This window comes from Myotis myotis, unplaced genomic scaffold, assembly GCF_014108235.1.
Source record: "Myotis myotis isolate mMyoMyo1 unplaced genomic scaffold, mMyoMyo1.p scaffold_m19_p_38, whole genome shotgun sequence".
In the NCBI taxonomy this organism is placed as follows: domain Eukaryota; kingdom Metazoa; phylum Chordata; class Mammalia; order Chiroptera; family Vespertilionidae; genus Myotis; species Myotis myotis.
Window position 1 is genome coordinate 1,591,190 of NW_023416344.1, and position 27,698 is coordinate 1,618,887.

The window sequence follows — 27,698 nt, forward strand, 5'->3', positions numbered from 1 at the left end:
CCCGCTACAGAGCGTACCGCACCCTCCTCAGCACCCTGTGGCCACGCATCCCCTTTCAGCTAGAACACGGCACGCGGCACCCGCCAACACTCCAGGGTGGATGGTGGCAGTGACGCACGGGAAGCTGTCTATGAAGACGCTACAAGACTGTGTCTTCTGCCCAATTCTGAAAGTTTTGTTTCACATCCGAGAAAGCGTGCAGCAGCTTGGATCACATTCTAACGTAAAGTGATTCAAGTCTGTCCCAGAGCAAACGTCGGCACTTGCAAGTTTCCACAGCCCGTAACGAGGAGCCGGTACACCGGGAAGCCCTGCTCGTGTGGTGACTGAGTCACTTCTGCAGCGATTCAATGCCGCCTGTGAACCAGGAAGTCCTCTTAAACTCACCAAGCTCTTTAAACTTGGCATTTGCATCCATCAAAATGTTCCGAATGTTCTGAACAGCCCAGGCGTACAGCTTGCCGAATGTGACTTCCAGCAGCATCCGATTAAAAGGTGGGATTAAATCCACGTCCTTTAAGCAATCCGTGAGAGGCTCCCTTCCAGAGAGAGAGAGAGAGAGCGAGCGCCTGCTTAGACGCCTGCCAGACATTCAACCTGAACAGAACAAGGTGCTGCCCACCTGCCCATCCCCCCACAACTAGGAAGACTGCGGCGGTACCCCAGGTCGACGCCCTCCGGGATGAGCCGCTGCCACCCGCAGAACACGGCGTACTGCACAGACGGGAGCAGGAAGCTCTTGGCCGCCAGCTTTAAGATGGTGTCGATCCCCTCCAGGCGGACCTCTGCTCTCTCCAGCTGCAAGACAGCGTGCCGCGGTGAGTGTTGCCCGCAGTGAGTGGGGCGGGGCCCGGGCGCGGCCGGGAGGGCGCTCCCTGCAGGACGTTACCTGTTTGAGCAGGCACTTCCTCATCTTCTCCACATCCACGGGCTCCTCCCGGAGGGCGAACTCGGCGATGGTGCCCAGCAGAGCCGACTGCGGGGGGAGGCCCTGCGCGCTCTGCTTCAGCCACTTGTACCTGTGCACGCCAGCGACGGTGCTCAGGAGCGGCTGCCACTTGTCCTGCAAAGGAACCGCGGGCGGGCACCTGAGTCCCCGCTGCTGTCGCCCCTGCTGTTGCTAAGGGAGCGACTCCAGCAAAGGCAGACACAGAGGCCAGCAGGCCTAAGGGTGAAAGAGCCAGGCCACACCCAGGCTTGTAAGTGAATTCCAAATCCCACTCAGGCACTTTGGAAAGAGGGAACTGGGCACACAAAGTCAATGACCAGCCACACGAATGGGACCAGGACAGGGAAGCAAAGGAGACATTCGATGAGTGAGTGAGTGAGTGAGTGAGTGGGGATAAATAATGACACAACGCGCTCCTAAAGCAGCAGCAGCGGTTCTCAACCTGTGGGTCGTGACCTCTTTGGGTCATGAACGACCCTTTCACAGGGGTCGCCTAAGACCATCGGAAAACACATACATAATTACATATTGTTTTTGTGATTCATCACTATGCTTTAATTATATTCAATTTGTAACAATGAAAATACATCCTGCATATCAGATATTCACATGATGATTCCTAACAGTAGCAACATTACAGTTATGAAGTAGCAACGAAAATAATGTTATGGTTGAGGGTCCCCACCACATGAGGAGCTGCATTAAAGGGTCGCGGCGTCAGGAAGGTTGAGAACCGCTTTCCTAAAGGGAAAGGAAAGCCCTGGCCGGTGTGGCTCAGTTGGCGGGGCATCATCCCATTGACCAGGTTCAATTCCTAGTCAGGGCCCAAGCCTGGGTTGTGGGTTCGAGGTGGCGAGGCAATGGATTGATGTTTCTCTCTCACATCGAGCTCTCTCTCTCTCTCTCTCTCTCTCTCGCCAATGAAAGCCCTCGAATGAGGGTTTTTTTTTAAAAAAGGGAAAAAGAAGTACTTCTCCAGGGATGGATCCAACTAGGGCACCACCAGGCAGGCGTCGCTGGGGCAGCTGCCACACACTCACAGGCCCGTGCGCTCTCTCCTTGACGGACACTCAAGGACAGAGCGACAGAACCCACGGGCCCTCTGCCACGCGGTTCCCACGCAGCCAGCCCCGGACCACGGGCCCCGCCTCACCTTGGGGGATCTGGTCGTCAGGGGTCTTTTGTCCACATGGACCGGACTGTGAGGCAAAAGGCAAGCTTCTTCCAAATCACTCTCTTCGTTTCCAATTTTCCCTTCATCATCAGTAGATTCTGGCTTCTTAGGAACTATGGTGACAGCATCATTCATCATAAAGCCACTTACTTAAATGTAGTTTCAAATTCAGAAATACTTCAATTTACATAAAGGTAAAGGACACACATGTTTAATATTCATTGTGAACTCAAACGTTCAAACAACAAAAGTACCACAAACGCTCTCACTGTAAGAACACTTGGCTGCCTGGGTTGGGAAAAGAATGGGGGAGTGGCACAGGAAAGAAGGGGAGCCACAGGGGTGGGGGGATGGGGGAGTGCCACAGGGAAGAAGGGGAGCCCCAGGGGTGGGGGGGATGGGGGAGCACCACAGGAAAGAAGGGGAGCCCCGGGGGTGGGGGGGATGGGGGAGCGCCACAGGAAAGAAGGGGGGCCTTGGGGGTCAGGGGTGGGAGGATGGGGGAGTGCCACAGGAAAGACGGGGAGCTCCTTGAAGGGCCAGATGGTGACACCTGGCTTCGAGGGCGGCTGGTCTATGGGAGACACCCCGGCCGGTGCTGCCACAGGAGCAGCAGCGACCTTGTTCGTGCGGCTGCAGCTGAAGCTGAGGCCATTCCCTGTGTGGAGCCAGCGCTCCTTCTGACTTAGAGAAAGACGCTTTCCAAAGGCAAACGCTGGCCGTCGCTCATGGGCCAGGAAGCGGGACTGGAAGAGGAGCCATGAGCGCACACGACGGGCACTGGGGCTGAGGTCGAAGGTCACGCAGCGGCCACAGTGTCAACGTCCCCCCCACCCCCCGACGCAGGCCCCAGGCAGCCCCTTCCGCCCGGCCCGCCGGCCCTCACCCCTCGTCCTCCTGCTGTCGCGGATGAGCTTCTGGGCGACGCGCCGCCAGCGGGGCAGGGAGCTCGGCAGCGTCGGCTTGGACAGGACGGAGAGGCCGCTGCACACGGCCGGCCGCAGCTCGTTGAAGAGGAACCGCAGGCGCTCGATGACGGGCGCGCAGACCTCCTTGTAGGAGCGGCCCTGCTCCTGGTGCGTCTACCCGTCAGGGACGAAGGGACGACTTCACCACGGACCCTCGACCGACCGACCCTCCGTCCGCACAGCCCGAAGGGGCGTCAGGACGACCCACCTTAATGAGCGAGCACTTGGCCTGGTAGACAACCCGGCAGACGTCCACCACCGACTTGGGCAGCGCCCTGTGCTTCGCCTGCTCGACCCCGAGCGCGCCGGCGTGGACCAGAGACAGCGCCACGTGCCCTGGAGAGACGGGGACAAGCGGCCGTGGAACAGCTGCGGCCGGTGTGGGAGCCAGAGGCCTCGGGAGCGAACACGCAGCTCCTACCTAAGTCTTCGTGCTTCAAGAGGCAGCACAGCAGCAGGCGGCCCACTTCCTCCACAGGGTGCTCGGGGGGAAAGCTGATGGGGGTGGTCAGGTGGCACTGCCTGCAGCACCTCTCCACCTGGCACAGGAAGTCCTGCCACAGACCGCAGGGAGGTGACTGTCGGCACCGAGCGCGCCGCGGCTCTAATCCTGGGCACAGCCCCATGCATGGCCACCAGCAAGGCTTCCACACCCTCGCGGGCACGTCAAGCCGACTCCCCCTCCCCTCCACGCGGCCCCCCAAGAACCCGTCAGCCAAGCCCGGGAAGCCGATGGAAGAGCAGGCGGTGCTGGCCTCTGGGCGTCCTGAGCGACACAGACACCCCCTGGGGGCGCCCTACCTTCACGTTGTGGTCCTGGATGCTGTTGTCCGCCAGGGCTTGCAGGAACGCCTGGGAGTGGTCGCCCAGGGCGCGCGAGTGGGCGCAGAGGCGGGACTTGCTGGCAGGGGTGCCCCCGGGGGAGCTGCAGTGGTCCTCGTCCTTCTCCTCGTTGTAGCTGTAGTGGGTCTGGCTGGTCTGCAGGCCTCCCGAGAAGATGGACGACTGCAGCCACTCTAGGGAACAAGCGCACGGACAGCAGCCTGAGGCGCCGTTCCCCAACCCCAGGGAGAGCAGCAGGGCTCGTCAGGAAGCCAGCTCTCCCTTGACAGACGCCGGACCACCCACCCCTTTCGCTCCACCGCGCCTGGCAGGGCTCCCTGAAGGGAGGCGTGGGCAGCAGTCATAGTGAGACCACGGAGCACACAGCACGGACAGGTCCTGGGAGCCCGCACCCCGTGGGAGGCCGGGGCTGCTCATCCGTGCAGACGGCAACTCCACATAAGCCCAGACAGTGGCCCCGCAGATGTTCCTCAAGGACTGTGCTCCCAAAACATCCTCCCAGCCCGACAGTCAACCCCGAGGCCCTCTGTCCTCCCGCCGCACGCAGGGCTCAGCGCTCAGGAGCGCTCTGCAAACGCCACCGGCTCCTGCACACACAAGCCCTGAAACAGCCGCGGCCGGCGAGTGGGAGCGAGTGTTTCTTACTGGCGCATTCGACCTCCACGGGCGAGAGTGGTGTGCTCAGGGCAAGGTAGGAGGCATGCAGCCCGAGCAGCAGGCCCAGGTTCCTCTCCGTGTCCATCAGAGGGGAGGACAGGCTTCCCAGGTCCGGGACGGTGACGACTTCCTGGTCGGGCTGGGGAAGAGGGACCCCGTCAGGCTGAGGAAGCGGCCGTCCACAGCCACAGCAAGACACGCACCAGCTTCTGTCCTCGCACCGGTGTGCGGCGGGAGGAAGACGGCGTGTGGTGGGAGGAAGACGGCATTCGACCCTGCGCCTACACCCTGCGCGAGCAGCGCTCCCGCCAGAAGACACAAACCACAAACAACCCGCAGCGCGCAGCTCAGGCTCCCGGGGGAGAGCTGCTCTGCTAGGACAGGCCCCGGGGAACCTACAGCAGCTTCCGAGTGATGGGGGGCCATGCGCCAGAAAACATCCCTAACGGCTCCGTCCAAGCCAGAGAGAAACCAAGTCTGAGTGACAAGTGCTGCTGTGAGCCCGCCACCCAGAGGTTCGGTGAAGTAAACGCGTTCACGGCTGGAAGGCAGGATTCAGGTGACAACGCTCCTGCACTGTGGTCACATTAGACAATCTACAAGAAAGCTAACTCCCTCACGACGCTCCAGCCTGTGCCCGGGCCCTCCGCACATCTACAGCCTCCGGTCCGTCCACAGAAACCCACCCAGGCCACGCACGCCAAGGCTCACGAGTACGTGGGAGGACACGTTTCTATTTGGAGGAATGACACCACCAGGCAGTTCTTCCCAAAACATACGGCCCGGCATTAAGCTCAAGATAGTAAGCCACCCCCAACTCCTCTTTTTATGTGTGGAACTGTCTACGTTTCTTACAAATTGACAACTTTAACAGTCATGTTTTCAGAGCAGCACGTGACAAACCTCGTCATGAGTGAACGCACTTGCTTCTGTCTCCCGTGCAGGGCACTGCCCTCCCCGCCCCCGGCGAGAGGCCCACGCTCGGGGCAGGGTGTCCGCCAGCCCTCGGCCCAGCCTCACCTCCAGGTACTGGCCCACGCAGAAGGCGTGCATCGACTCCCGCGTGTCCTCAAACTGCAGTGCGGCCTCCAGCGCCACCACGGGGTCCTCCCCAGCAAACTGAGCTGAAACAGAACAGACGCGGCGACTCCACAGGGGGCCCACCCTCCACGGAAACGGAGTCAGCGACAGGAGGTGGACCGGCAGGTCGGCGACCTCTCAGCCTCTCCCAGGGCTGCTGGGGTCAGTCAGGCCTTGGAGCACGCGCCAGGGCATTGTGGTGGAACAAATCATGCAAAATGACGAGAAGTCCTTCAAAGGCCCCCGAGTTCCATGACAGGACAGTCACCGAGAGTTTAAAATGGGGGCTAGGGCTAGACTCTGGGCGGTGACCACACAACATACAGGGGACGTGACGGAGCTGTCCACTTGAAACCTATGCAACGTCATAAACCAATGGAACCGCAAGAAGTTCGATAAAAATAAACACAGGAAAGGAAAGCCTGAGGCTCTGCTTACGATGACACGCAGGAGGGCTCAAGGGCGGGGCAGCGAGGCCGCTCACCGAGGATGCTGCTCCCGCTCAGGGCCTGGGCCTGGAAGTCCTTGATGTCGTACACCCTCCCGTCGATCACCGTCCAGAAGCCCCCGTCCTTGTTGTGGTTCTCCAAGTCCGCTTTGCGGATCAGGGTCACCTCCTCGTTGTTTCTGCAGTTCTGACCTATAAGGAACGACTCTAAATACAGACCCGGGGGCAACGCATCAGAAACCAGCAGCAACCACGGCGAGAACAGACGCTGTGAGAGACACAAGGGGAAACACTTCCGCAGCCACGACGGGAGGCGGCACAGCCTGCTGCAGGGACCCCCTATGGGACCAGCAAGGACACGGATCCGCACCAGGACAGGAGGCGGCACAGCCTGCTGCACGGACCCCCTACGGGACCAGCAAGGACACGGATCCGCACCAGGACGGGAGGCAAGCACAGCCTGCTGCACAGTCCCCTCTACGGGACCAGCAAGGACACGGATCTGCACACTAGGGCACCACAGCGGGAGCGCAGGACCAGCAAATCTGACCACAGACCAGGCAAGAGGAAATCTCCACGGAGCATGTGCACAAGACCGCAATGCAGTTACATTAGAAGTAGCCACAAGCGTAGAATAAAAATTCTCTACAGGGTGAATATGATGAAATATATTTTATAAGCCACTCAAAGCTCCTATACAATGAGAGTTCTTTAAATTTTAAAGGCGATTTGTTAATTGGAAAGTACTATTAAATTATAATGTAAAACTTGCTTTGGCCATTTTTTCCCATTAAAAACCACCACCACCGTGTAACTAGTCCCAATGTTCACTGATATCACAGCGATTTCAGATACTACAGCCTGGGTTTTCTCTCTTCACTCTGTGATTTTCTTATTGCACAGACGTGGCCTCCGTGTGATGAAATGAAAGCTGAACCACAGCTTAACTGGATGAGTCTGGGAGGTCCCACCGTAGAGAGGTGGTTACCTAGATTCAAAACGGCAGCTCAAGGCTCAGAGCTCCCCCCCCCCCCGCCCCATGTGCACGCAGACAGGGGGACGGGCATGCAGCGGCTGACCGCCACATCGCGCTGACCGCTAGTCAGCCGTCCCATGTCCACGCCGCCTCCAAAGCCACCCGATCTCATTGCTTCAATGGTACCTTCTGGAGACACCCAAAGAGGGTTTCCAGAACTTCCCAAACCACCCCTCCCAGGCGGAAGCACCATGACTACGAAACGCCTTCCTTAAAACATAACCCCCACATCTCGACGTTGCCCCGGGCAACACGCAGGCCCTGTCTTCCTGGACAAGCACTCCTCCCAGTGGAGAGGAAGACGAGGGCAGACTGGACAAAACGCGTCCGAAAAGCCCTCGGGGAGAGGCCGTACCCATGATGCCGGGCCAGGCCAGCTCCTCCTGGTCGTCCCGCTCCCTCCCGGGCGCCAGGTGGTTGAAGCGGTCCAGGTGCTCCAGCAGGCCGCCCAGCAGCGGCACAGCGCCCGCCTCCTGCATGAGCCCCGCGTTCTTGCTGAGCAGGAGGATGATGGAGACCACCAGCTCTGGAAGGAGCACGCCTGCAGGGGGAAGGAAAACAGAATGAAGTGTACGGCTCAAATGGGAGCGTTTGCCCTACAGAACCAGAGCATGAGCCAGCTCTCTGTTTACATTCTGATACGTCACAGAATGAGGGGTGCTGTCCTCAGCACATTTCCACAGGACCATGTCATCTTTCCTTCTGAAAGAGGCAGGCACAGGCATCGAGCAGAGCCCTTTGAGTCAAAAGGACACGTTCCAAAACCACTGTCTCAACACCAAAGTATTAACTGGCATCTTTTATCCAGAAAAAAATGTGTTTACAACTAATTCACTAGCAGAAAAAGTAATAATGACCTAATGTCACAGAAGTAGCTTGAAAGTATATGACGCAGTATTGGAATGTACTCAGATCCTGGAAGGGGCGCTGCGTCTTGCTGCTGCTGCTGCTGCTGAAGTGCAATCAGACAGCCACCCCGGACCTCAGCACTGAGATGTCTGCGATGGTGCAGGACTGTCACTAACCATGGTCATAGCCACTGACTCCCAAACCAGCTGCTTGGGCACGGAGCTGCCAGCAGCCACAGAAGCAAAGGTGACGGCCCCGTTAGGAAACGCCCGGGCCAAGGCGAGCAGGTCTGGGAAGTAGTACGCGTCAGCGCTCATGTCTCTGAAAAGAAACACACGCCCGCAGGCGGGAAACGAGAAAGGTACCGGTGAAGTCGCCTTCCACGATGCAGGCCACCTCGGCAAAGTGCCGCCAGCTGGTGGCGGCGACGCTGGCGGCCACGGGCAGGATGTCCCCGATGTGCGTGCACAGCAGGGCCGTGTACTTCTTCAGCAGGGAGCCCACGCCCATCAGCTCAGGACCTGGAAGGGAGATTCAGAAAACTGCACTTTTCCTTGTTCACATTCACTTGGGAACCTGGTGTGTACATGGCCACCGACAGCAGCGTCCTCAGGCAGGAGCTCCTGGCCCGTGTCCAGCTCTGCTCGCATCATCAGGGAACAGAGCACCTGAACGCTGATGGAGACGCGGTCCTATCCAGTGCTAGGACTCTGGTATGTGGACACCAAGGTCATGACTTCAGAGCTGAAAGCCTCACATTCCACCCACAAGTGTTTCTAAGGCCAGGTCTTCACGCTGGTAAATTATTCCCACTGAACCAAGCTAGGCGCCCTTTGACCTCACAACATCACCACCTTTCTCCCTCCATGGCTACTAGCTTTTCGGTCCTCGTAACTTCCCGTCTCTGAGATGGCGCCTCCTTCTGACTCTAAGTCCGCCTTCTTCAATCGGAAATTCTCCACCATCTACGAGTGCCGTGCTCTTTGCAGGAAGTAACTAGGTAATTCTGGAATGTACGAGCTAAGAGAGGACGAGCAAGAGCAGCAAAGCCCTCCCCCCTGAAGAAGGCGGCCGTAGGAGAGCCAGGTGCGCTCTGTCACGTGGGGAGCGAGCACTCACAGACCATCCTGTGTCAGCCCCCACAGGGACTATCCCAATCCGCGGGGGGCGCCATCGACAGCCCGAGGGAGACCGGGCCCAGGCCTAGCAGCCAATAAACTGGAGCTCTAACTGGCCCAGTCTGGCCCCAGCGGTGACGCAGCCCTCCCAGCGCCCTGCTGTCTGCCCAGGGGACAGACACGGACGAGGGCAGGTGCTGCTCCCACACCATGTCGGTCTCCATCACTGCCACCTGTGGTGCGTCTGATACGTCGTCTGTCAGACCAACCTGACCTTAAAGGATGCTATTCCTGACGTCTGCAAAATTTTAATGTTAAGACGACGAGAAAAGAAATACTGATGAGTCTAACATAGAAATATTCATAAAAAATAAGAAAGTGGAGCAACATGGGTCCCCTGAATGCTTGCACTTAGAGTGCGAGCCCCACACATGTGTGCATGCAGCAGGGGCGTGTCGCACCGCCTGAGCACGCAGACACTTACATCTGAAGCCACTTACTGGGAGCGTCGACGGGCGGACCAACACTTTCTCCTGGATACAGTTTACTGATCAGTAAGCGCTGAAAACGCAGCAACAAATCCAAGGAGGCGGATCGGTCCCCACTGTGCTGCTCCACGTCCAGGCAGGACGAGATCCGACGGGCCACGTCTTTCAGTCTGGCTACGGTCTGGGCAGCAATGTTCCTGCAGAGGAGAGAGGACGCAAAGTGAAGCAGGCGTGGACGTCCACACAGTGAAGGTGCTCGAAACAGTCACCACAGACAGGATCAGACGGCAGCCTGTGCCGAGCTGGCTCGCTGCCCCGGGGAGCCAGGGTGCCTCACGGGGAGCGGAGGCACCGAGAAGACCCCCCAACACAAGGGCCCCTGCTTCCCATGTGACTCCGAGGCTGCGGCCGGTCCTCTCACCTGTGCTGAGAGTCAGCTCTTTACACTAGAATTTGCCCGGGTCATTTTCAGAATATCTCCTCCACAGCCAAGCACATGTCTAGGCTCCCAGTGCTCAGCTCACCATCTTCCGAGGAAAACCCAGTACCCGTCGAAGAACACCTAGCACATTCACCGAAGCAGCTGCTGGACGAGCTGCACCAGAGGCAGACATTGCTTCCCCGAGGCCTCGTAGATCCCCGTGTTGATGAGGTCCTTGTCCAGCGGGGTCCTGCTTCTATGCGATGCTGAGGCGTTTGCTTCCTGCTCATCGATCTCTTTTTCCTTCTGTGCTTCTTTTTTGGCTTCAATATCCTGCAGTTTATAAAACAGAATCTGGTTACCAGTTACCTCAGAAACAGGCGTGAAGGCACCTGGGCTGGCCCCACAGCCAGGCTGCCCCTTAGTGACACCCACACCAGGTGACCCTGGCTCCACACACCTGCTGAAATCCTGTCACCCAGTTTCTAAACAGACTCTGTCCCACAAACCACTGTCCAGGCTGCCACAGCTGGTCCCCCACCCACTCTGAGGAGCCCCTGGAGGCTTTGCCCTGCCACAGGCTCTCACAGGCCACCAGTGAGATCTGCTCCCTCTCCCCCCCACCCCCCAAATACCTGCTTTGCAGACATGAAGCAACAACCCACAAAATGGGAGGGTATATTCTCAAGTTACATCCTATATAATAAAAAGCTAATATGCAAATCGACCCAACAGCAGAGTGACCAGCCGCTATGATGTTCACTGACCACCAGGGGCAGACGCTCAACGCAGGAGCTGCTCCGGCTGGCGGGCGTAGTGGTGGTGGTGGGAGCTGCTCCTGCCTCTGAGGCAGCGCTAAGGAGCAGCGAGCCGGTTTCTGACTGCGCGGCTCCCCACAGGGAGCCAGAGCTGGGCTCGCAGCTGGTGAGCGCAGTGGCGGTGGCGGGAGCCTCTCCCACCTCTGCGGCAGCTCTGAGGACCCCTTGGGGGACGTCTGAGCCGGCAGGCGGACACCCCTGAGGACTCCCAGACTATGAGGGCGCAGGCCGGGCTGAGGGACCGCCCCCCAGTGTCGTGCACCAGGCCTCTAGTATCAGGCGAGAGACACGTGTCCAGAACACAGGAGTTCTTACATCTCGACAATTCTAGTTAAACTGAACCCAATTTAAGAGCAGGAGAAGGACCAGATGATGTATCTTTAAAGAAGACACACACAGAGCCGATAAGCACATGGTCAGGTGCCTGGAGTCAGCCACCTGCCCCTCCCCCGTCGGGACCTGCTGCACGTCCCCACGTCTGTGGCACTCAGGTTCGTCTATAAAATGGAATTTTAAAATAACGTGGTCCACGCGACAGGGCTGAGATCAAAAGGGGAAACGGATGGCAAGCACACGGCACAGCCTGGAGGACGGCACAGCGAGCATGGTGATCGCGACCGTATCACCACATCCACACGCCTTCTCATTCCGCATCATCACGTCCACACGCCTTCTCATTCCGCACCGTCACGTCCACACGCCTTCTCATTCCGCACCGTCACGTCCACACGCCTTCTCATTCCGCACCGTCACGTCCACACGCCTTCTCATTCCGCACCGTCACGTCCACACGCCTTCTCATTCCGCACCGCCACGTCCACACGCCTTCTCATTCCGCAGCGTGATCAGAGCGTTTGTTTTCAAAGACATGTTTCAATGCACTGACTTTATCTAATTTTACCAACGTAAGTTTTTACATAAGAAATGATTACAACAATGAAAGCAACAAGAGCAACTATGGATGGCCAGGCAGCACCTGGGAGACAGTGAAAGCCACTCCCCCTGGGACACGTCGGTGGTTGGGAAGGCTGGAGCTCAGGCGCTCGGAAGAGAATGGCACAGCCTCCCTGGGGACCGTCAGCACCGATCACCCAGGACCCAGGAACTAACTCAGCGTTTACTACAGAGAAGGGAGAGCGTTCACTAGAGGACGTGTGAGCAGCCTGTCAGAGCAGCTGTACAAAGACCAACTGTCGACAAACAGGAGAAGGAACAGAGAAGTGGGGCCACCGTCACACAACCAGTGCTCACAGGGAAAGCCCCGTCACGACACACCCGCAGAGACGAGCCTGAAGACCGTGATCCCGGCAAAATGCAGCGGCACAAACAGGACCTGCTCAGTGACTGCACCTGGGACGTAGCACTGGCACCTGCACTAGGAGGGGAGCCCAACGCCTGGGGCAGGATAGCGATCCATGACACGGTCCAGAGTCTGTCACCACCACTTGCTGAGACACGTAAAGGGAGTGCATCGTATCGGACTTGACCCAACAAAACCGCTTACACAGAGAAACGACCGAGCCACAGAACACATCTGGATGTGACCCAAAGTCCTGCTTCGAGTCTCAGTGATTCCTGCAAGAGGTTTGCTGCTTCCTCCCCAGCAGGACAGGGTGTCCAGCCGTCTCCCTGCCAGGGCACACACCCGGCCGTACCTGGATCTCTGCAGTGATGGCTGCAGTCAAGGCCGACTCCAGGCCTCCGTCAGCCATCAAGCTGCCCACCAGCAGGTCGATCATGAACCGGCGGCCTGGACTGACATTGACCTCGTTGCCGGAAACTGGAAAAGGGAACGTTTTTGCTGATGTGAGTGGAGGCAATCCCCTCCCGGCCCCCTCCCTCCTCCCCCGACCCTGCCCCTGCCCCCGCACCTGCCCCTGCCCCCGCACCTGCACAGGGCAGGAGAGCCGAGAGCGCCCGGGCCCGCTCCTCGGCGGTGGGCAGCAGCACGGACCACCCGCTTTGCAGCACGGCCTGGGCGGCTGCCTGCACGGTGCCCAGCACGCCTGCACTGCTGGCCAGGGCCACCACGGTCTGCTTCAGGCTGTTGAGGAGGACGCTGCCCAGACCTAAACCAAGCAACTCTGGGTCAACCTGGTGACTAATGGCCGCATGCAACTGAAAGGACAAAAACAACGGCCGCTTAGCGCCCGGAAGCACGTGGGTTTCCAATCTCACTGAAAAAGACAGAATGCCTCCAATCGAGTTTTATTCAAGGATTAAAGGAAAAACTTCAAGGATGTGTATTTTTAAAACTAGACTGTAAACATTTTACCCAGAGTGGTTGAAAACCCATGGTAAGGTATTTTATGAGGAATGTTTAACACCCAACTATAAATACTTACCTGGAAATACTTATGTACTCAAGAAGAACAGAGGTTAAACCATGTGGAAAACCCACCCCAACCATCTGCACCCAACACAGAAAAACAGCGAATATAATTTAACCTAAAAACTTAAAAAAAGACCCAGCCAAGCTGAGAGAATACTAGGTCCAAACCGGAACTTCCACAGACACACAGCGGAGCCAGGAGGCGAGGCTCTGCCAGCTGAACAAAGTCTCGGGCTTGAGACCCAAACTGACCACGATGGACTGACCATGAGCTTCCTGCCGGCCAGCCAGGGCCTGAGGGCAACACACTGCCCAGCCCAGGTTGTGGGTAAAAAGAGACCCTGCCTTGGCCTATGTGGCTCAGCTGGTTGGGCGTCATCCCGTGTACCAAAGAGGTGGCGGGTTGGATTCCGGGTCAGAGCACGTGCCCAGGCTGTGGGCTCGATCCCCAGTAGGGGGCGTGCAGGAGGCAGCCGATCTACGATTCTCTCATCATTGATGCTTCTCTCTCTCTCTCTCTCTCTCCCCCTTCCTCTCTGGAGTCAATAAAAATGTATTTTTAAGACACCCTTTATCCTGGGCCAGTGTGGCTCAGCTGGTTGGAGCCTCACCCTACACTGAAAGGCTGCAGGTTCGATTCCTACCAGGGCACATACCTTGGTTACGGTTCGATCCCCAGTTGGGGAATCTACGGGAAGGCAACCAAGCGGCGTTTCTCTTGCACATCAACGTTTCTACTTTGTGAAGAAAATTTATTTCCTTGGCACGAAGCCATAGAATCACCAAACATTCAAACATTTTCTTAGCAGTTCGACCGGCTAACACCCGCCCCCTCGACTCATAAATGTCCCAACAAACACCGAGACACCCCTCCCACGGGGGGCGCTCCCACCTGCAGCCGCAGCAGGTTCAGCGTGGCCACGGCCACGCACTCCTTCTCCTGGGGCGGCGGCCAGTCGGCGGTGCCGTCCATGCCCTCGCTCACTTGCCGCAGGAGCAGGTCCAGCTGCTCAAAGGTCCCTGAGCAGACGTCCACCACGAAAGGGACGCGCAGGCCCACGGACCACTCGGAGCACGAGGACCAAGCGAAACTCTGCGGAGGAGACACGAGAACCGAAGAGGATCTACACATCCAGCGACTGGTCTGCTCCCCCCACAGGAAATGACGGAGGACGGAACGGCCCCTGCAGGACCCAGGACACACCCTCCCCTCCTACTCCACATCCCATGAGTCCTGGCCAGTGCCGGGGGCACGGGAAATAAACGCATGGCACACACACTGGAGAGCGAGACACGGCACAGGACACGGCACGGCACACACCGCGGCGGGCGGCCAGAACCCACATCCGCAGGTCCCAGGGCAGCCACACGCAGTACCTGGGCCGGCCCACAGGCGATGCCGACGATGTGCTTGGTGTCCAGCCCGGGCAGCAGCGAGGGCTCCGGCTTGGTCTGGTGCAAGGTGTCGAAGTGCTGACACTGGTCGTTGTTCCCCCAGCTGTGCACCTCGCTGTCCTCCGTCAGAGCCAGGCAGTGGGTGGAGCCCGCGGCCACATCGATCACCTTCTTCCCTGGAGGGAAGAGAACCGGCGAGCTTCACGCCTACGACTGCGTGGCAACACAGACACTTACCCCGGGCACTCGGGCAGGAAGGCAGCCGGAGCACCTCCTAACAGACAGCGCGCTGCTCTAACGTTACGCCCAATTCACCTGCTTTGGCTATTTATTAAAGCTCATCATGTTTTATGAGTTACAGTTTACGGAGACCTGCAGCCTGCGAATAAAATAATGCCAGGGCATAAAGAGAAGCTGTTGCTTTTTCCTCCTTAATCAGATTTTCAGCTTCAGAAAGAGACAAGTGTATTCTTTTAAATATATTTTTATTGACTTCAGAGAGAAAAGGAGAGGGAGAGACAGAAACATCCATGATGAGAGGGAATCATTGACTGGCTGCCTCCTGCAGGCCCCCTACGATGCTCTATGCACGGGCCAAACCGGTGAGGGCGACAAGTGTATTTTTATTAACTACTTGGTCATACTCTCCCGTCCCAAGGCACGGTCGTGCCAAGGAGACTCTGTTCTAAGAGCAGTTTTAGGGTCACAGCACACTCCCCCCATGCGGCCCCCGTGACCAGTCCTCCTTTCTGCATGGACGCCCGCTGCTCCCACCCGTGTGTGCAGAGACGGCCTCCGCTCCAGGCAGCGCCCTGCTCCTCGGGGAAGCTCCTGGCACGTCTACGTGGGTCTCTCTGAGCTCTCCGTTCTGTTCCAATGGCCCGTCCGCTTACATGGTAGCCAAGCTAACCCACTGTGGCCAGCTGACGAGGGACGCACAGCGCCAGCCTCAGAAAGCACCCTCTGATATTGGTAAGCTGAACGAGCTTCCAATTCAATGTGGTGACAACAGATCGAGGCCATTTTCCATGTGTTCCCTATGCCTGTCACAGGTGGCTACAGGCTCCTGATGAGGGTTCTTCATGGCGTTTCAGTGAAGAGAAGAGTAACCTAGAAACCTGCGTGTCACCCAGGAAACCGCCCCCGAGCCTGAGAGGCCCCCGCCCGCTCACCTTGCAAGGCCTCCAGGAGCTTGGGGTAACGCACATGCTCCTCGGTCCCGTGTCCGAGCCGCTGGTTGTCCCCTTTGCCCCAGGAGTACACCTGGCCGTCTTTCGTCAGAGCCACGGAGAACTGGCTCCCGCACCGAACTTTGACGACGTCCAGGTCCTGCAGCTTCTCGATCAGCTTGGGCGTTTTGCAGCCGTCGCTGCCCCCGCGGCCCAGCTTCCCGTAGTCCCCGTCTCCCCAGGACCACACCTGACCTAGAGACACACGCCTCTCAGGACGAAGCCACAGGTCTGCGTGGGACTTTAAACGCAGAGAGCAATCCCCACAGCCCCCAGGCCCCAGATCCAGACCACGGATGAATACAGCTCATGCTGCACGGGGCTGGGGGGGGGGAGGGAGGGACCAAATGAAATCTAGTTTACACTTCAGCTAACGCAGAAGCAGTTTCTTCTCATCTCACTACATCAGAAACGAAGTCCCGGCCCTTACAGAGTGAGCTCAAGGTCGTGCTTCCACCGAGACGGCGAGGCTCCCGCCCTCCCCGTCCTGAGAGCGGCCGGGCTCGGGCTCCACGTACTGTTGTTGGTCACGGCCAGGGTCTGGGCGTCCCCGCTCCCGCCCTCCCCGTCCTGAGAGCGGCCGGGAGCGGGCTCCACGCACCGTTGTCGGTCACGGCCAGGGTCTGGGCGTCCCCGCTCCCGCACGCCACGTCGATGACCTTCAGGCCCTTCAACCCGGCGACCAGCATCGGGATGGCCTCATCCTCACTGGAGCCTGCAAACACACCGGCTCCGTGACGGCCAGTCCCGCACCAGAAGCCCCCCGCAGGCTCGGCGGGCGCGGCGCCCACGCACCGTGGCCCAGGCGGCCGTAGTTGCCGCGGCCCCAGGTGTACAGCTCGCCCTCGGCGGTGATGGCTGCGCTGTAGGTGCTCCCGCAGGCGATGTGCACCACGTGCTTGCCGGCCTGCTTGCCCGAGAAGGCGGAGATCACCTTGGGCTCCTCCAGGGGCCTGTGGGGAGAGAAGCTGCTGCCTCCTGCCACGAGGAGGGAACGGAGACCTCCAACCCCTCCCTGGCGCTTGCTAAGCGAGCGCCCAATGCCAAGCCCGGCCTCCGGTGAGAGGAGCGAAGCGGTGCTGTCAGACGCAGTGAGGACGCACGGAGCTGTTCCAGACTGGCCTGAACCCCCGTCACCCACAGCCCCACCCAGCGGGTGTTCCATGACTGACTTCTGACCCTGGGACACACTGCAGTTCAGTGAGGAGGGGACCTCGTCACGCTGAAGACACAGGACGGGGCTCTGCTCTAGAACACTCCACGGGGTGCAGAGCGTGGTGAAAGTGGGGAGAGCCGCAAGTGCTGCAGCGGGGGGAGATGCCGCCCCGTGCTGGGCACCCTTGGCAGCGTCTCCCGCCCAGCCCTGTGTGTCGGAGCCGCTGGGAAACCCGGAGAGCATGGTTAGAGGGCGGCTGCACCTACACCGTGTCCCCGTGGCCCAGCCGGCCGCCGTCCCCGCAGCCCCAGGAGTACACCTCGCCAGTGGCGGCCAAGGCCAGGTAGTGGTGGCCGTCGGAATGGGCAGCGATCTTCACGATGTTTCTGGAGGCAAGACCCTGGACCAGCTGCGGGGCCTAACGGACAAGCACAGGAAGACATGACCAGTGAGTGAGCCAGACAAGGAGCAGCACGCTCCCTTTAGTCCGCTGCCCACCCTACCAACCCCAACGACCCGGAAGGACCCGGCCTCCCAGCGCCAATGGAGGCCTCCCAGCGCTCTGGGCGGGGCCAGGCTGCCCGAGCAGCGGTCACTCCGTCGAGGCGGAGAGCACCTCCTTGGACAGGAACTCGCTCGTCCCGACCTGCCACCGCCCCCAGGCCCGACGCCCTCCTGGTTCCTGCCTGGCCCAGTCCCATGAGCCTGCCCCGCGAGGCAGGTTATGAGTGGGAGCCTCAGTCGGGAGTGTCATCGTGAGGAACCCTTGATCGGGGCAACTTAGGGAGTCTGCCTCACGATCATGACAAAAAGGCTGTGACGAAGGTTTTCAATGTAACGAGTAACAGGCAGCGAACAGACGCTTCCAACCTCTGGGCATCGGCAGGAGGCACCCACCAGCGTGTCGCTGTTGTAGGCCTGCGTGTACACGCGGCCGTTGCGCGACAGGATCAGGAAGCGCTTCTCCGCACAGGCGATCTGCGTGACGCCCAGGTTGGCCAGGCCTTTGCTCTGGATGGGACCGATGACGTTGGCGTAGCACTTCCATCCGATCAGCCCCCAGCCTATGACTTCCTGCACAGACCCCTGCGAGGCGGCAAAGGAAGCACATGTTCTCTTGAGGGCAGCAGCAGAGCCTCTCTCTCGGCCAAAGAAAGGGCGCTGCAGGCTGGCGCAGCCTGGCCCTGCCGGGGAACCGAGGCCCTGCCAGGGAAAGGCCGAGCATGTGCGGAGCGGGCGACTCAGAGCACGGAGCCCCGCGCACACCCACATCGCCGCCCGTCCACCGACCAGACCACGTGCCCGAGCGCTGTTTCTGCAGCATTCGCTTTTCAGAGCCCATGAAAGAGGGCCTGGCCAGGGGGCCCCACGGTCGGTGCGCCTGTGAGCCAGGAGGCCACGGCGGTTTTCCCATCAGGGCACAGGCCCGGGTTGCGGGCTCACCCCCAGTGTCGGGTGTGCAAGAGGCAGCCGATCAGTGATTCTCTCATCGCTGATGTTTCTATTTCTCCCTCTCCCTTCCTCTCTGAAATCAACAAAAATACATTAAATAAAATAAAAAAAGAGGCGGGAAGGGTAGCGTGGAGCCAGAGGCTCTGAGCCAGCTCCCCCAACACCACACCGGCACCTGGGAGTCGGGGTGCACTAACGCGGGCATTGCAAACAACACCGTTGCCGCACACACCTTGTGGGACGTGGGGGAGCTGCACAGCGGCGGCATGCAGGGCGCAGCCAGGCGGTCCAGGTGGGCCATGACCACCACGGCCGTCTGTCGCAGGTCGATGGCGAGCTCACTGTCTTGTGGGAGGACAAGGTACCGGAGGAAGCTCTCGTTGGGGCTCAGAGGGCCCGACAGCAGCTGGAAGGGAAGCACAGGCGACCTCAGGCCGTGATTCGCCATCGGCGAGCCTGCCCTCCGCCATCGGGTGAGAGCTGTCGCTGGCGCGCTGACACGACCCTGCACCCTCCTCTGCACACGCAGCCGTGACACGCCTGGCACCGCGTGCTCCGCACCCCAAGGGCCTTGGGACCCAGAGCAGCTTTGCAGGAACACGGCGCTGCCCCACGACCGGCTTTGAGAACTGGAACAAAACCCACTTCTTGTCACCCAACTGCAGCACCTGCTGGAGGAGAGCTAGTGCTGCTGGCGCCTCACTCACTCTCCGTCTGTGCGGGCGGAGCAGCCTCCCTCGCTCACGGCCGCCTCGTGACACCAGAATCAGGCAGCTCTCCCTTGGAACGGCTACGGCTCTCAGAGAGGACCTCCAAGAGCAGCCGGGGGCAGGGGTCAGACCCAGGGCACACTCGGCCACCAGCCTCCGTGTCCCCACGACCGGCGACCACCCCACGGACACGTGCTCTGGCCTTGTTTGCAGAAGCCTAGCTCTGAGGACGGCTGAGAAGGGAGGAGCCTTGTGAGGACACTCACCAGGGTGTCGCCCTCCGCGTGAGGGGCGTCCTTGCCGCAGAGCATGTTCTGGAACCGCTGCAGCAGGGGCAGGAGAGGGGCGCTGGTGCCCTGCGCGGACCGCTCGTTGTCCGTCTCCTGAGTCCCGCTGTCCCACAACTGAAGCAACAACAGGATGGCCGACAGCATTTGGCTGAAAGAGAAAATACCTTTATTCTCTAGAAAAGCAGATTAACTTTTTTGGTAATAGCCTGTCAAAAACAAAAGCACGCTGGGCCAGCGTGGCTCAGCAGTTGAGCACCGACCTATGAACCAGGTCGGGGTTCGATTCCCGATCAGGGCACATGCCCAGGTTGCAGGCTCGATCCCCAGTGGGGGGCGGGCAGGAGGGAGGCAGCCTATAGATGGGGCATGTGTCTTGACAGGCGACCTATTGGTTTCTGGGACAATGCTCAACCACTGAGACACATTGCTGGGCTCCCTTCCTCTATCTCTTACAAAAAAAAGAAAAAGAAGGAATAATTCTGAGACTACTAGAAAGTTGAACACAAAACAGGAAGTACACAAAGCTGAGTGCACCCAGTGTGAAGAACAGAGCGCCCTGGAAAGAAAGGGCTCTTGGCTATAACCACAGATGAGTCGGTGAAACGCTGAACGCACACCAGAGGTTCCGCCGAGGCGTTCCCGGAACGCGGGGTGCGGCGCCTCACCTTAGCGTGCCTCTCTGCACAGCCAGCTCCAGCAGGAGGGCCAGGGCCAGGTGCTGGTCCTGCAGGGGGATGCTGCCCGGCCCCTTGGTGCCAGGCGTCCCGTGAACATCCCTGAAATCAGAGCAGAGGGTCAGGAACAAAGCGAGGCAGAGCTTCAGAACATGCTAAACGACGCAGGATGTTCACGGCTCTCCCAGGGAGACGCGTACTCTTCACACCGAGAACCACGTGGCCGAGACTTGCTGCTGAGATTCCATCAGAGACCTAAGTGCACAGCGAACCTGTCGAGACACGTCTCCCACGAAAGCGCCGCGTCGGGTGCTGTCGGTGATTAGAAGACACGGTCCAAGTCCCGCAGCGTAACCTCACCTGTGCTCCCCTCACATGACGAGTAGGAAAGTGTTTAGAGCGCCTTCGGGAGTCAGGGACAGGGAAGGGGCTCGAGTAGCAACAGTCCTCTCCCAGCTGAAGGGCCAATTTCTAGAACCACCGCGAGTCTACGGCCACAGGCCTGCGCTGATTTTTATCCGTGATCTAAGAAGTAACGTTAACTTTTCCTGGTTTCCTAATGGTAAGTGACACGTCTTCTTAACCAAGATGGGAAGGCGGTCTTCCAGCACCACCATTGCAGCTCAACTTCTGAAATTACCTCCACACCCACAGGCCCCAGCCCACGGCGCGCGGGGAGCCAAGCCCATGGTCCTTTGGCGCCGGGACCACAGGTGGCCCTGCTTGTGGGAAAGGACACGGCAGTGACCTCGCAGTGTCTGTGCTGCGGACTCAGTACTGAGTGTGTGTGTGTCTGTGCTGCGGACTCAGTACTGAGTGTGTGTGTGTGTCTGTGCTGCGGGCTCCGTACTGAGTGTGTGTGTGTGTGTGTCTGTGCTGCGGACTCCGTACTGAGTGTGTGTGTGTGTGTGTCTGTGCTGCGGACTCCGTACTGAGTGTGTGTGTGTCGTTAATTTAAAACCGTTAACAGAACACATGGCCCCCACGACCAGAGCTCAGGTCCAGCGGGAGGCCGGGGGCAGGTGGAAGATGCCGTCGTGAGCAGCTGCTCAGTCCTATGTTGCCTCTTAAGACAACGCCCGTCACTCACGGGATGGTGGGCACGCTCTCAGGGGGAGGCACAATAGGGGCTCAAATACTTGATGAAAGGCTGAGCCCCAAATCCTAAAATGTGTGAAAATGAATTCCAAAAGCGTCTTCACGTCCCAGCCCACTCCTGGGTCCATCAGGTGTGCAAAGTCAAATGTCTGAAAAGAGCCAAGATCTGGAAGCAGGGGCCTGAGAGGGTGGAGGGCACGCCCAGCACAGGACAGAGCGCAGCACCGCAGCGACCAGGCGTGTGCCGGGGCCGGAACGTCAGGGTCACTCTGGAGGTACACGACTGTCTAACCGCGTCACTGACACATTAGAAAGTGAAGCTACGAAGGGGAGGGGACCCAGCTCGCTGCAGCGCGCAGGAAGACGTGCGGACTCACCCCGTCACGACGGACCGGAGGAAGCGGGTCGCTCTCTCCACCACCTCCAGCCACACGGCGGACACGGTGCTCTCGTCGAAGAGCGAGGCCTCCGGCAGGGCTCGCAGGGCGTCTAGGGACTCCTGCAGCAGCTCGCTGCACAGGTCCGCGTCCTCCCCTGGGCACACACGCGCGTCAGGGAGGCCACCCCGTCCTGGGCGGCCCGAGCCCTCACACAGGGGCCTCCGGCCACACTGTCAACCCCCCGCTCTCCTCGCCATGAGCCGCTGCAGGGACTCCAGAGACCAAAGTTAAAGCCGTCCCCAAGGCAATTCTGCACTTTACGGCTCTCCCAGGAGCAAGTCTAACTTCTTGTTCTCCTAGAAAGTACGTCAGGTCTGAGGCCTTGCAGGGGTTTTGCACATTTTTAAGAAGCACAGACCTTTTCTCCGTCATGAACAAAGCCTAGGCGGCACCAACAGCCCCTGGCATGGGCCCCAGCCACGTGGGGGGACAGTGAGGAGAGCAGCTGAGCCTAAGTGCAGGCAGCAACCCCGGGGCACCTACCTGACCGCCAGGCCCTGCGCAGGAACGCAAAGGCGAAGGACAGGGCAGCTCGGGACCCAACTCTTGCCAGTCCTTCCACCCCTTTGCCTGTGGGCCGGGAGCTGCGGGGACACAGGGGGGACAGCTGGTCAGTCAGAGGAGGAGCGCACTGAACCAAGGGCGCATACCCAACGGGGCCAATGGGTTTCTTTAGATGGCAGGCTCACCAGGGACTTCCAGTTTCGTGGTTTTAAAACTTTTACCAAGTGCCCTTGTAAAGGACAAGTATTCTCTTTCAGGAACAGAAAGAAGAAATTAAAAAGGTTTGAGCCCTGGCTGGAGTGCTCAGTGGGCTGGAACATCGTCCCAGACGCACACGTAACGGTGACAGGTTCCACTCCCGGGCAGGGCACCTGCACCTGCACCTGCAGGAGCAGCCAACTGATGTTTCTCTCTCTCCCCCACCCTCTCTCTAAAAATCAATAAAAGTTTTTAAAGAGTTCAGAAGAAAACAAAGGCTGAAATAATGGTACAGGCTGAGCCTGTTACTGTATGAGCAAATGGCGAAGCCATGGTCCAAACCAGAGAAAGCCCCCAGAAGGGGGAGGAAAAGGGAGCTTCGCACACGCACGAGGGCTGTCCCCACAGCCGCAGCTCCCCTGCCACGGCGGCCGCCTCCACGCGGCCCCGGATGGGCCCTCACTCGGGGTTACCTCTTCTTGTCCACAGAAGGCAGAGAACCGCCGCTGCTCTTCCACTTGCCCTTGGCGCTCTCCTGGGCCACGGCTCTGTTCAGGGCGATGAAGTAGCGCTCCAGGATGACCAGCCGCTGCCGGAGCCTCAGGGCGGACAGGGTGCTGGTGGCCGCCTGCACGGCCAGGGCCTGCTGCTCCTTCACCAGCACGGAGAGACACTCCTTCAGCTCACCCACGTCTGGAAAACACGACGAGGACCCCGCCCTCAGCAGCCGGGCACGGGCTGTAACGAATGGTGACGACAGCAGGGCCCACCGCGAGCACCTCAGGCAAACCCAGGGCTCAGCCTGCACAGCCGAGGAGACCGGGAACCTCGCGGCCACCATCCGGCAGGGCTGTGTGTGTGTTTCCTGGGGAGGACACGGAGGCACAGAGAACTCCCACAGGTGAGGAGGACGCGCGGGGGGACCACGCTCAGCCACCGTGGTCTGTAGGTACACGACTGACTCTCTGTAAACGTGGTATAAATGTTCTCAACACAAAATCGTAAAGTTAGTAATTGTCAGCAGCACATTTTCTAGACAGAGAGAAAATCTCTACCCATTATTTCCATGTTATGAAACCAAATTCAAAATAAAATACTGTCTCTTGCCCTAAACGGTTTGGATCCGTTGGTTGGGCACGGTCCCATGCACCAGGAGGTCACTGGCTCAGTGGTTAGAGCATCAGCCCATGTACAGAACCGTGCTGGGTTCGATTCCTGGTCAAGGGCACATGCCTGAGTTGCAGGTTCAATCCCAGGCTCCTGTTGGGGCATGTGCAGGAGGCAACCAATCGATGTGTCTCTCTCACAACCATGTCCCCCCCCCCGTCCCCCCCCCCCCCCCCCCGCACTCTCTCTAAAAATCAATGAAGAAAATATCCTCAGGTGGTAACAAAAAACAAAGGGATGAAACTGGCCCTGACTGGGTGACACAGGTGGTTGGAGCATCATCCCAAACATGAAAAGGTTGCAGGTTCGACCCCAGTCACAGCACACACTGAGGTTGTGGGTTAGATCCCCAGAGGGGGCAGGTAAGGGAGGCAACCGGTGGATGTTTCTCTCTCACATCAATGTTTCTCTCTCTCTCCCCCCCGCCCCCCTTATTCTCTAATAATCAATAAACATCCTCAGGTGAGGATTTAAAAAAAAAAGGGGGGGGGGACGGAAGTCATAGATTACATATTATGTACAGTTTACTACAACATAACAAATTTTGAGTAATATTTTCCTAAATGCCATAACCCCCCAAAAAGCCACCGATGGCACCTGGAAAGTGAGTGCCAGCTCAGGCCCCCCAGCACGGAGGCCCAGAGCCCCTACCTGGCTGCTTGCCCCACACCCAGCTCTCCAGGATGGACTTGGACCTGAGCACAGGTGCAGGGGTCTCTTCTTCATCCTTTTTGTCTTTGTCGTTCAGATCTTCTTTCTTTGTCCCACTTTGAGTATCAACACCATCATCTGAAAAAATTTGTTAAAAATGCTTTTTAATCTATAAATTGCTTTTCAAAATGTAACATCCACTTGTCTGCCTCCCTGCAGATGCCCCTCCCAGAAACGGGAAGGAGACGTTACAACACGGACATAACGGAGTGCTTGATGATGATTTTTAATGACATGAGTCATCACCGTAACAGGCACAGTGCGATTTACGACGAAAGGAACTGCCCACAACCCTTTTAATGAGGAAACCTATATGGCACTCAAATTCTCTGAGGCATGTCTTCCAAATGTTCCATCAATTTCCGACTACAGTTTACAACCAATAAACGTCGCCTTTGGGGTCTACCTACTTGAATTTCATAGTAACTGCTCTTATCCAGGATTCCCAACTGTGTCCCTGGAAAGGGAGGTGACTCGGCAATCACTCCGCCCCACACCCGCCCTCCTCCAGCCCACTGAGAACCACTGCTGACGCCAGCACCATGGACAGAGCGCCGGACACAAGGGAAAGCTGAGAACCACGACTTCCCGGCACCGACCATTTCGAGTCCAGTCAAGAGCCAATGTCATGACACTCCTTACCCAGCAAGTGCGGAAGAATGAACAACTTAACCTTGAAGTGTAAACTCGTCCTGTCTTCGAGGCTCTGTACTAAGTAAATCACTGTCTAACAGCACCATGAGAAACGCACTTCCAGTCCGTGGAAGAGAGCACAGTGTTACAGAGAGCGAGGGGTCTCTAAGGACGCACGGAACCCAGGAGGACGAGCGCGCAGCGGCAGGCTCGGCCCAGGAGCGTTGGGGAGGCCGCGGGAGCACGTGGGCTCTGACTGGCCCTCGCTGTGGAAGCAGCGGTTTAGCTCGGCTTCCTGAGGGCACACGCCCTCCTCTGGTCTGACTCTCCTGAACGAAGGGACAGCCACACACCGAGAAGCAAGCCTCCCAGCGGGACTTGGAGCCGGGAGCCAGGAGCCGGGAGCCGGGAGCTGTGAGCCGTACGCGTGCCCAGCCTGCGCCAGCCCCACGGCATCCTGTCAGGGGGGTGTCTGCCATGGGCTCCAGGGGTCCTGGGGTGAGAGCCCGTGGGCTGAGGGACCGAATGTAACTCTCAGTTCCCAAGGCCAGGAGGACAGACAGGCTCCTCTTCCTAACACAGGGCTTCTGTGCGGTACCTTCGACTCTGGTGTATAAAGGCGTCCCCTGGGCATCAGCAGGCACAGCCTCGAGGGTCTGGAAGCAGCTGGCACTGCAAGGAGCGCATCCCCCCCCCCCCCCCCCCGCTCCGTCACCTGCACATACACCCCCCCACCCCCCCCCACCCGGTCTGCCTTTCACGGCCGGCTCCCTGGGTGCCTGCGCCCGCAGCTCCCTGGTGACCCCACACACCACCAGCCCTAGAGCCTAGGCCTTCGGCACCAAGCACAGGAAACAGCCCGCCTGATCTCCTCGGCCCTGGGTGTGGGTGACATCGGAGCCTTCGTCCTCCTGTCCCCCACCTCGGCTTGGGAATGCCTGTACGCCCACATAATCATGAGCAGTCCTGGGAGACAGGCCCCATTTAGTGTGTTTTTGCCCCTCCAAAGAAAATCTACACCAGCAGGAAAGTGCCAATGACAAGGAAGTAATGGAAACGCCCCTACTGAAAAAGAAACAGAAAATTCTTCTCGCCCGGGTCAGGGTGGCTCAGTGGATAGAGCGTCAGCCTTCGGACTGAAGGGTCCCAGGTTCGATTCCCGGTCAGGGCCCATGCCCAGGATGCAGGCTCAATCCCCAGTGGAGGGCATGCAGGAGGCAGCCGACCCATGATTCTCGCTCATCACTGATGTTTCATCATCTCTCTCTCCCTCTCCCTTCCTCTCTGAAATAAAAACATATTAATGAAAAAATAAAGAAAGAAAGAGGAACCGCTGTGCTGGAGGAGGGACGCCGCAGGGGGGGTTTCGCAGTGAACAGCCGTCAATACACATCGAACATGACATCAGGCAGCTGGTGCTGTCAGCAATCACCGAGACAATAATCACACGGGCAGCAAAGCTCCCGAGAGGTATGTCGGGCATTCCTGTTTCTATGGCACACCCCAAAGCTTCTCACAGAAGGAAAAGCACCGTGGAAGGCTCACCTTTTCTAGGAGGCAGCTCTCCGCTCTGGGTGACTTCTGCCCCAGGATACAGGATCTCTCCGTCTTTAACCATTTCATTCCACAGACCACAGAGCCCGTCTCCCGTGAATGCAAGCTGGCAACGATAAAGAAGATAAGACTCACAGAGCAATCATACCTACAGTGCAATTCTTTGTTTTGTTTTTTTAAATATATTTTTATTGATTTCAGAGAAGGGAAAGAACCACTGAGCCACAGCAGCCAGCACAATTCCTAAATGATGATATAAAAGATCTAATATCCTCTCTGTTACTCAATCATTCGACATTTGATAAAAATTTTCCCCAGAAAAACGGTTAAGTAAAAAAGACACACTTCCCACTGCAGGTGGGAAAGAATCCCCAGGACAGGAAGGGTGAAGCCTATAGGCGTGAGGCTCGCATCCCCAGCGCCTGTCTCAGGAAGGACCCCAAAGACTGGAACTATGTCTAAGTAACCTCTCAGGGCGAGGCCAGCAACCATCCCTCACATGTAATCAGCCAGCAACCACCTTTCTTCAGATATGAAACAGCTTCAATGTCCACAGCACATTTTACCTCTGGTGCACCCCTCAAAACCCACGCCTCTTGCCCTGGCTGGTTTAGCTCAGTGGATAGAGCACCGGCCTGCGGACTGAAGGGTCTCGGGTTCTGGACTCGACCCCCAGTGGGGGCGTGCAGAAGGCAGCCGATCTGTGATCCCCTCATCACTGATGTTTCTCTCTCTCTCTCTCCTCTTCCTTCCTCTCTGAAATCAATAAAAATATATCGAAACAAAAACCTAGGCCTCTTCACTTACCCCTAGAAGGAGTTTGAAAGACTTCTGAATAACATTCAAAACATCTAAGGGCCAAGCACTGCATGTTAAAGTGAATAAGTCAAAAGTAACACGGTAAGCACTGTTAAGGCCAAGTGATATCCCTTCTTATGTGCATCTGCCTGACTCATCGTAGGTGCTCACCTCAGCACTAAACTGATTTTGAATCAAGATGCTGAAACTCCTATGTAGCAATTACTTGATTATGATTACTAAGAAAATAATTAAGTAAAGTTCTTTACTTCAAAAAGTTTACACAAATACATAAACACTAACATCAAAACAATTCTTGAAATCAGTTTGCCTGAATCTCAAGATTTCAAAAATAAGAAATTATCCCTCCCATCCCCTACCCCGCTTAAAAAAAAACAACCATGACAAAAGGAACACAGGCAGGAGTCCTATATAATAAAACCCTAATATGTGCAGAATGACCAGTCGCTATGACACACACTGACCACCAGGGGACAGACGATCAACA

General features: G+C 58.0%; 1 protein-coding gene across 5 annotated transcripts in view; it reads right to left on the reverse strand.

The window, feature by feature from the left end:
• HERC2 (HECT and RLD domain containing E3 ubiquitin protein ligase 2) overlaps positions 1-27,698 on the reverse strand; it is a 71,344-nt gene that overhangs the window by 41,174 nt on the left and 2,472 nt on the right. For 4 of the 5 annotated variants that reach the window (XM_036303620.1, XM_036303624.1, XM_036303623.1 and 1 more), the window contains exons 3-34: positions 26,384-26,498; positions 24,146-24,283; positions 22,801-23,020; positions 22,109-22,209; positions 21,563-21,719; positions 20,079-20,189; positions 19,390-19,561; positions 18,646-18,819; positions 17,859-18,047; positions 17,228-17,379; positions 16,601-16,758; positions 16,407-16,520; positions 15,749-16,000; positions 14,559-14,752; positions 14,074-14,274; positions 12,739-12,967; positions 12,505-12,629; positions 10,186-10,364; positions 9,623-9,807; positions 8,370-8,525; positions 7,511-7,696; positions 6,156-6,326; positions 5,612-5,715; positions 4,580-4,730; positions 3,893-4,107; positions 3,513-3,645; positions 3,300-3,427; positions 3,010-3,205; positions 2,103-2,236; positions 890-1,063; positions 662-798; positions 388-539 (exon numbers count right to left, since the gene is read on the reverse strand). In XM_036303620.1, coding sequence (XP_036159513.1) covers positions 388-539; positions 662-798; positions 890-1,063; positions 2,103-2,236; positions 3,010-3,205; positions 3,300-3,427; positions 3,513-3,645; positions 3,893-4,107; positions 4,580-4,730; positions 5,612-5,715; positions 6,156-6,326; positions 7,511-7,696; positions 8,370-8,525; positions 9,623-9,807; positions 10,186-10,364; positions 12,505-12,629; positions 12,739-12,967; positions 14,074-14,274; positions 14,559-14,752; positions 15,749-16,000; positions 16,407-16,520; positions 16,601-16,758; positions 17,228-17,379; positions 17,859-18,047; positions 18,646-18,819; positions 19,390-19,561; positions 20,079-20,189; positions 21,563-21,719; positions 22,109-22,209; positions 22,801-23,020; positions 24,146-24,283; positions 26,384-26,498 — 5,203 coding nt within the window. The remainder of the gene's footprint in view (positions 1-387; positions 540-661; positions 799-889; positions 1,064-2,102; positions 2,237-3,009; positions 3,206-3,299; positions 3,428-3,512; positions 3,646-3,892; positions 4,108-4,579; positions 4,731-5,611; positions 5,716-6,155; positions 6,327-7,510; positions 7,697-8,369; positions 8,526-9,622; positions 9,808-10,185; positions 10,365-12,504; positions 12,630-12,738; positions 12,968-14,073; positions 14,275-14,558; positions 14,753-15,748; positions 16,001-16,406; positions 16,521-16,600; positions 16,759-17,227; positions 17,380-17,858; positions 18,048-18,645; positions 18,820-19,389; positions 19,562-20,078; positions 20,190-21,562; positions 21,720-22,108; positions 22,210-22,800; positions 23,021-24,145; positions 24,284-26,383; positions 26,499-27,698) is intronic. The other variant, XM_036303621.1, reaches the window with a different exon arrangement.